Source organism: Clinocottus analis, unplaced genomic scaffold, assembly GCF_023055335.1.
Source record: "Clinocottus analis isolate CAN_PGR_092001 unplaced genomic scaffold, fCliAna1.0.p SCAF_24, whole genome shotgun sequence".
In the NCBI taxonomy this organism is placed as follows: Eukaryota; Metazoa; Chordata; class Actinopteri; order Perciformes; family Cottidae; genus Clinocottus; species Clinocottus analis.
In genome coordinates, this window is record NW_027175976.1 from 390,506 (window position 1) to 397,533 (window position 7,028).

A 7,028-nucleotide genomic window follows, 5' to 3' on the forward strand; every position below is an offset into this window, starting at 1 on the left:
GCAGACCTTTTGTTTTAGTAACTATCAAGTTATATCACCCTGATGAGATCAGCAGCTACTTTCTCAGATAAACAAGGATAGAACCACACAGGCTGTGTGAAAACGGTCATTTCTTGCAGTGTGGAGGAGTTCCCGTCTCCTGCATGGTGACGTGTTCATGTGCAGCATCCAGACGCTGAGCAGACATCTGGTCCTCACTGGGTTTATTAAACGTGAGCAGGAGGAAATAAATCACAGCTTCTCCTGCAAGATGAAAACCTTCCTGCTTATTAACCAAACAAAGAGGAGAAAATGAAAAGCCTTTCAGTCTTTTATTTACTTTTTCTAAACAATTTCAGTTCGTATAAAAGATCCTGAAATGTGGACTTTTCTTTATTTGAAGGATTACAGTTATGAGTCGACCACAACAGTTTTTAAAAGGGTTTGTCGTCTTCAACGATGATGTCATCACACGCTGAACACGGCGTCCTCTGCCTCCATCGCTCTAATCGACCACCAGCGAGCTCCTCACCGCGGGGAACAACTGGAAGAAACCCTGCAGGAGGAAGCAGACAGGAAGTGGGAGAGCAGCTCCGAAACATGTGAAAAATATATGAAACAGTCCATTTATGGTCCATTTATGATGATATGAAACCATACAAGCTCTATCACAGCTGTTGTTGTGGTTGTTTGACGTAAGAACAGTCCAGGAGGTCGTGTCCGGCCTCATCTCACTGGACACCATGGGGTCACACGGGCCTTACCTTGAAGAGGGTGGTGCTCTGCAGCACGCTGGAGGTGCAGCACATCTCCCTGATGGAGTGCATGGAGAGCTGCGGCGCTCCGATGTCCAGCACGGGGATGCCGAGGCGAGCGGCGAGGATCGGCCCGATGGTGGTTCCACACGGGCTGTCGTTACGCACCATCACGTCCTGCAGGGGTCACAGGTCACACTGAGACCAGAGAGAAGGCATCCATCTCTGTGCGCTTTCCCATGAGTCATGACATAAGTCCTGCTGAAGGACTCAGGGCCGTTTTAAAGACACTCAGCAAGCCAACGCTCAGGTGAATGGAAAAGCATTCTGCAACCATGCAACGCTCGCCTTTCGTCCTCTTCGATCCTCCTTTTGTCACAGCGTTTATATTGTTGTTACGAGTAAGTTCAAGATGTAAAACCCCTTTGAGCTCTTCCAGTATTGTCATTATTACTATAACAGTATAGAAATGTGATCTCATAAATAGAGAAAAATGAATCTTTCCACATTTGTTTTGCACATGAATCGCTGTTGACGTTTTTCATCTCCCTCGTGAATTATTTTCTCTCCGTGTCGTTCCGGCACGTTGCTAAGAGACACAGACACACACGCACACACACACACACACACACACGCACATGCACACGCACACACACTCCCCTCTGTACCTGCAGCGGCACGGCGACTCGGCCGGCGACCTCTCTGATCACGGCGGCGGTGACGGCCGTGGTGGCGTAGCGCTGGTTACAGTTGAACTTGATCACCGGGCCCTGAAAGGCAGACGTGAACGTTATTGATATGTTAATAAATCATATTCACCTGACGTGTGCTTGTCATTACGGGGCCAGGATGCAAAGCTCGAGGAGTTAAACTTTTGTTTTGTTTATGAAACAGTCCTAAATACTGATTAAAGCTCTTTTTGATCGAATGTCACTGGAAACCAAAAAGTTATTAATACAATATTATTATTTTTTTCATATATTTTTATTCCAATAATACATATAATTGGAAACTAAACTGTAATTAAGAACATGCACGAAAACAAAATATAATTTGCATTTTTTTATTTTGAAATGAATAAATAAACAAAAACAAGGTCTTCACCTTGTGGAAAGCAGGACGGTGGTTCTCCTCGTGCTTCTCCCTGACAAGGACATGTTTCAGAAAGGAAAGAATAAAACAACAATGTACAGAAAAGATAAAGATTACATCGTCCTAACGTGTGTGTGTGTGTGTGTGTGTGTGTGTGTGTGTACTGACTGGTAGTTGGGGTGCACAGCGTGCGCCATGTCGGCGCTGATCATAAAGGACAGCGGCGCCGCCTGCTGGAAGGCGGTGAGGTTGGAGGCGGAGGCGGAGAGGCGGCTGAGGATGAGCTCCGTCAGGTTGGACTGAGCTCCCTGAGCGCTCTCTGATCCCACCTGCAGGACACACACACACGGTTCACTCATTGATGATTAAAACATAGATGTGTTTGAGGCAAATCATTTGTTTTTTTTGTCTTTAGAGATCAACAACGTGTGTGTGTGTGTGTGTGTGTGTGTGTGACCCTGCTCACCTCTTCGTTGTCGTACAGAGTGATCATGCGTACGTTGGGCTCTTTATCCAGAGAGTCTCCTGAGCACGACTCCACCAGCGCCTGGAGGCGGGCAGGAGGACGGTCAACACGATACACGACAAAAACACAACAAGCTCAGCGCTAAGTGGGCAGATGTTCATTCTGAGAACATCTCAGCTGGTTTAAACAGCCAATAAAAACCAAGAGACTAAAGGAGAGACTAAAGGAGAGACTAAAGGAGAGACTAAAGAGAGTAAATAAAGAAGGGTAGAGGACGAGTCGTCGGACCTGCAGCGCGCAGTAGCAGCTGTGCAGGTTGTCCAGTCGAGGAGAGTAAATGAACTCTTCGTACACGCCTCCCAGCGCCTGCAGAGAGAGAAGAAGAAGAAGAAGATGACGGGTGGAGTCACGCCTGTTGATTTGTTGTCAAGTCTAACTGCGGAAACGTGATTTAAAAGAGTATTCAACAGTGACGTTTCCTGGTGTGTTTTCTTTATTTTTTGTGCTGCTAAGAGTGATTAATAAAGTCTCATCTTCTGCATAATGATCACGTGGCTCATGTCACAATGAGGATGTCACGCTTCCTTGCATCGAGATTCTGTGCCAGTGTTTTTGCGTCGTTCATAAATATCTGTGCACTTGCTGCTTTAGGGGGTCAAACTGGGTCATTACAGGCGACAGGAAGTCTCACCGCGGGCTGCGTGTCGGCCAGACAGAGCTCAAAGTCCAGCAGCGCTTCGGGCTCCACGGCCAGCTCTGAACACAGCACCTTCACTAGCGCCGGGTGGTGCTTCTCCGCCTGCAGAGGGATGATGCAACAACTTAGCGCTGAGGTTAAAAACTCAACAACAGGTCAATTATTCTGAGAGTTATGAGGCCAGAAGAAGTATCAAACATGAGGAATAAGAGCAGAGACGGAGAAGCACACATTCTACGACCTGCATGTGTTGGGCTAATGCTAATGCTAATGCCAGAATACCAGGCGGGTCTGTGTTACCGTGGTGACAGCACAGCTGCCGTCTCCGGAGGACGCACAGCCCGTCTCCAGCTCCTCCTGGACGGCGGTGGCGATGATCGGCACGCTGAAACAAAACAGAAATACACAAACTGAAGGATGAAGAAGTTAAAAAATAAAGAATCTAAGAAAATGAAGTCAGGAAAACAAGCTGTTTGTGAGTAAAAGTTGTATTTAGTGACATTCTCCTTGCTTATTTCCACACTTTCTATGTAATTAATATCAACAGTAAAACCTATATTACAACTAAAGTGTATTAAATGGTGACTTTGTTTTGTTCCTACTGGTTTCTCTGAACGCAACATGAACGCATGGAGTTACTGACAGGTGGTTCTCCTTGTTGGGGCCGAAGGAGTCGTTCATGTCCCTCTGCAGGTGGATGGCCAGGTGAGGGATCCTGAGCAGCGGCCTGGACACGTGGAACAGCCGCTGAACCAGCCGGCCGTCACTCTGAAGAGGACCACGCGCTCTCGTGAGAAACATCCCAAAAGAACTCCAAAGAATTTGTCTCATCGTCATTTTTTTTCCACAGATTTTGACTGACAAGAATAAGTGCCAGTACTTATACCTGAGCTAAATACTGAGTTATAATCCTGGTACCTTGACCATAACGCGGCCGGCGACGGTGAGGTCCCGGTCGAACCAGGTGTTCCAGATGCCACCTCCGTAGCACTCCACCCCGACCTGCAGGCAGCCCTGCTTCGTCCTCTTGGACCGCGGCTTCACCTGAAGCACAGAGAGATGATCTGATGCAACAATGTGATGATGCTCGACTGATTTACTGCCAAGAGAAACTTGTATTTTCACTTTGTTGTTTGATTCTTCGGCGTCTAATATCACAAGCTAAACAACATGCTGTGACACGAGCTCAAACATTAGAGTCAGAACCATGAAGATGTGTCTCCTGTCTCACGTGTAAAGGATGTAAAGTATTCTCGCTGCTTGCTAGGAATGCAAGGAAGCCTAAGATAGTGATTGACAGGTGAAAGTGGGCGGGCTCTCACCCTGAGGCAGGGGCTGTCTGTGTGGGCGCCGATCATGGAGAAGCCGTTTCCCGGCAGGAAGCGTCCGCCCACAGCGAAGGCGATGAGGCTGGAGAAGTTCCTGGTCACAAAGTACTGAAGAGAGCAAAAGATGGGGCGTCAATATGGATTATTCAACTTAAAAAGATGTGCAAATATTAGTTATGTAGCCTTTGAAAAAGGAGTCTTTAAAATCTCTGACTCTGACCAGATTTCCTGACTAAATCAGAGAAATATTCATTGGTGAAAACAAAAGTAAAATGAGTCTATAGTGACACTTTGCCCCCTGAAGGCTTCCAGAGGACCGTGACCTTGGACCCACCTTGCTGGACGGCTTGATGTCCCACTGCTCTGCCTCCTTCAGCTCGATGAAGCCCGCCTGCAGCAGACGCCGCCGGCATTCTTCAACCACTAGAGGAGCAGAGAAGAGAGCGCATGACTCTTTCTGTCAGAGACATTTGTCGGGTTTCACAGAGTCAGAGAGGTTTGTCATTGAAGCTGGAAGAAGATCTAGTCTGGCTGAGTGCAGATGAACTGAAAGACTGTGGAAGCCTTTGCTGAAAGACTCCTCTGACCGCAGGATGCTTTGAAAAAAATAAATATGCACATTTATACATCTGTATCTTATCTGGTGCAAGAGTCTGCAGTCTTTAAAGCACTTTAGCCTGCACTTCATGAGCGTCTTCTCAAATAAAGTTGGATTGCGTTAAAAAAAGGAAAGTGTGCTGTAAACGTGGTAAAAATGCACACAAAACAATATTGGTTAATCCAAAATAATTAATAAAGTGTTAAATAAAAATAAGTTTTTCTTCCTTCCCTAAATTGACGTCTCTGCACAAAAGAATATTTCCAGTAACACGTGAAATGTACTTTTTTAAATTGCTTTTCCTCATCAGCTGCTCTTTAAGACCGAGAGGTCGCGGTGCAAAGGTCGGACGCATCTCCTTTATCTGCAGAGACTTTATCTCAGCTGAAGCTCAAAGTCTGGCACCTTCTTGATGACACAAAGAGCCGTAAACATCTACAGCAGTAAAATACACGACACATAAAACACAACGCAGCAGTGATATTAATCTGTACGATAATAAAACACTGACAGAGAACATGTTACTGCACAATCAATGCTGTTAATACTTAATAAACACACTTTTCCTGACAGACAGTCAAGTTTTGGATGCACTTTTTTCACAGCGTGGTATTTGTACAGAATAAGAAGTATCGTGACGTCACCGTGGTACGGAGACACCCCTTTGTTGACAAACTGCAGGAACTCTTTGGCTGCAGACTGCACGGCCTCTTTGGAGCTCTTCATCATCAGACACTGTAGAAAGCAGAAGACACGTGACGTCACATGACCATATGTATACAGACAATAATCACGAGATTTAAATCCTTTCTATACTTTCCATACGACCAGACGTGTAGATAGACAAGACAATGAATAGATAATTAAAAATGAGTGAAATAAGAGACGCTTTTCAGCTTAATAATGTAATAAAATAGTCATTATAACGCTGAAGCCAAAGGTTGTCCGATAAAGGATGCACCGCTAAGCTTTGCTAGCAGACCTGAACGGGACAACTCGAGCTCCCTTTTCTTCTTCTCCTGTTGCGCTCCTCTTCCTCCGCTGGTCGAAGTCAAAGCAGCTCTCACACACCGCCGCGACAATACTCATTTTATGGCACTTACCTGCATTCATTAACTTTCAAACTATGAACTCCGGTGCAACAGCACAGCGCTGACAGGCGGCAACAGATTTGCTGACTGTGGACCGAGAAAGACGCTGTCGCGGTTGTTCTACAGACACAGCGCCACAGCGCCGTCCAGCGGCCTGGCGGGGTAACTACACCCGTTACATATTCACCTGCCTTTACTTCTACCTTTCCCTTCATGTCCCTCTCCACAAGGAGAGACTGGTGAAGCATGCAGGAGGCATTGGTTTAGATTTATTTAAACATATTTATTATATTTATAATACTTTATCCTCATTGCACAGTACAGGCATAGAGGCAACCTGTACCTACACTGTGCACACAAAGTGATCATGTACTTATGTCTTGTGATAATATAGCCTAAATATTATATCCAGAATTTTATATATATATATATATATATATATATATATGTATATATATATATATATATATATATATATATATATATATATATATATATATATATATATATATATATATATATATATATATGCAAAGCTACCCCACCGTGAGCTTCAGAGGTACGAGCACTCCTGCAGTACCCTGAACGCACCACTATAGGGCGCAGGCTCTGGAGTCTGTCCTCACCCACAATGCAGTTCACCTGCAGATGAGTTTATACCTCAGAGATATGATCCATCACCATTAAAAAACATCACAGTAGTCCAGCAGAATCAGAACTTCATACTTTTTGTATTAAACATAAAAATCATTTATATTTTAAAGGTTGGATTAGGCTTTTATTCTTTTAGTTGGGATAACACATATTGAGTCATGTTTTTAACTGTACAAATGAAAAATATCCCAAAGGAATCGTAAGACAATGTGTGTGTGTGTGTGAGAGCGGTGACTCTGTAAAGTAAAACCACTCTATTGTTTACATGCTGGCTATTTCAATCTCCTCACTTTTAAACTAATGGCTGTACATTGGTATTGATCCGCATTAGACCGGCTCAATGCTCGCTTTCACTTTATTCTGCACTT

The 7,028-nt window shown here is 44.7% G+C and overlaps 1 protein-coding gene across 2 annotated transcripts; it reads right to left on the reverse strand.

Annotated features, from left to right (window-relative positions):
• Positions 1-304: 304 nt before the first annotated feature.
• dnpep (aspartyl aminopeptidase) lies at positions 305-6,130 on the reverse strand. 2 transcript variants are annotated; one of them, XM_068590838.1, is made up of 15 exons: positions 5,898-6,022; positions 5,560-5,650; positions 4,652-4,740; positions 4,312-4,425; positions 3,908-4,033; positions 3,633-3,757; positions 3,290-3,374; positions 2,984-3,091; positions 2,581-2,658; positions 2,293-2,373; positions 1,995-2,155; positions 1,839-1,878; positions 1,403-1,504; positions 744-911; positions 305-535 (listed from the first exon to the last, which is right to left on the reverse strand). In XM_068590838.1, the coding sequence occupies exons 2-15, from the start codon at positions 5,642-5,644 to the stop codon at positions 485-487; spliced, it is 1,413 nt and encodes a 470-aa protein (XP_068446939.1). In that variant the 5' UTR covers positions 5,645-5,650; positions 5,898-6,022; the 3' UTR covers positions 305-484. The 2 variants fall into 2 exon arrangements, with proteins under 2 accessions (XP_068446939.1, XP_068446938.1); XM_068590837.1 differs by having other exon boundaries at positions 306-535; positions 6,019-6,130.
• Positions 6,131-7,028: the final 898 nt, after the last annotated feature.

Excerpts from the sequence above, each read along its gene's own strand:
- dnpep (XM_068590837.1), bottom strand. Across the intron at positions 4,741-5,559 it reads AGGGGTGTCTCCGTACCACG|TGGTTGAAGAATGCCGGCGG; the intron begins GTGACGTCACGA and ends CTGCTCCTCTAG. Across the intron at positions 912-1,402 it reads GAGTCGCCGTGCCGCTGCAG|GACGTGATGGTGCGTAACGA; the intron begins GTACAGAGGGGA and ends TGACCCCTGCAG.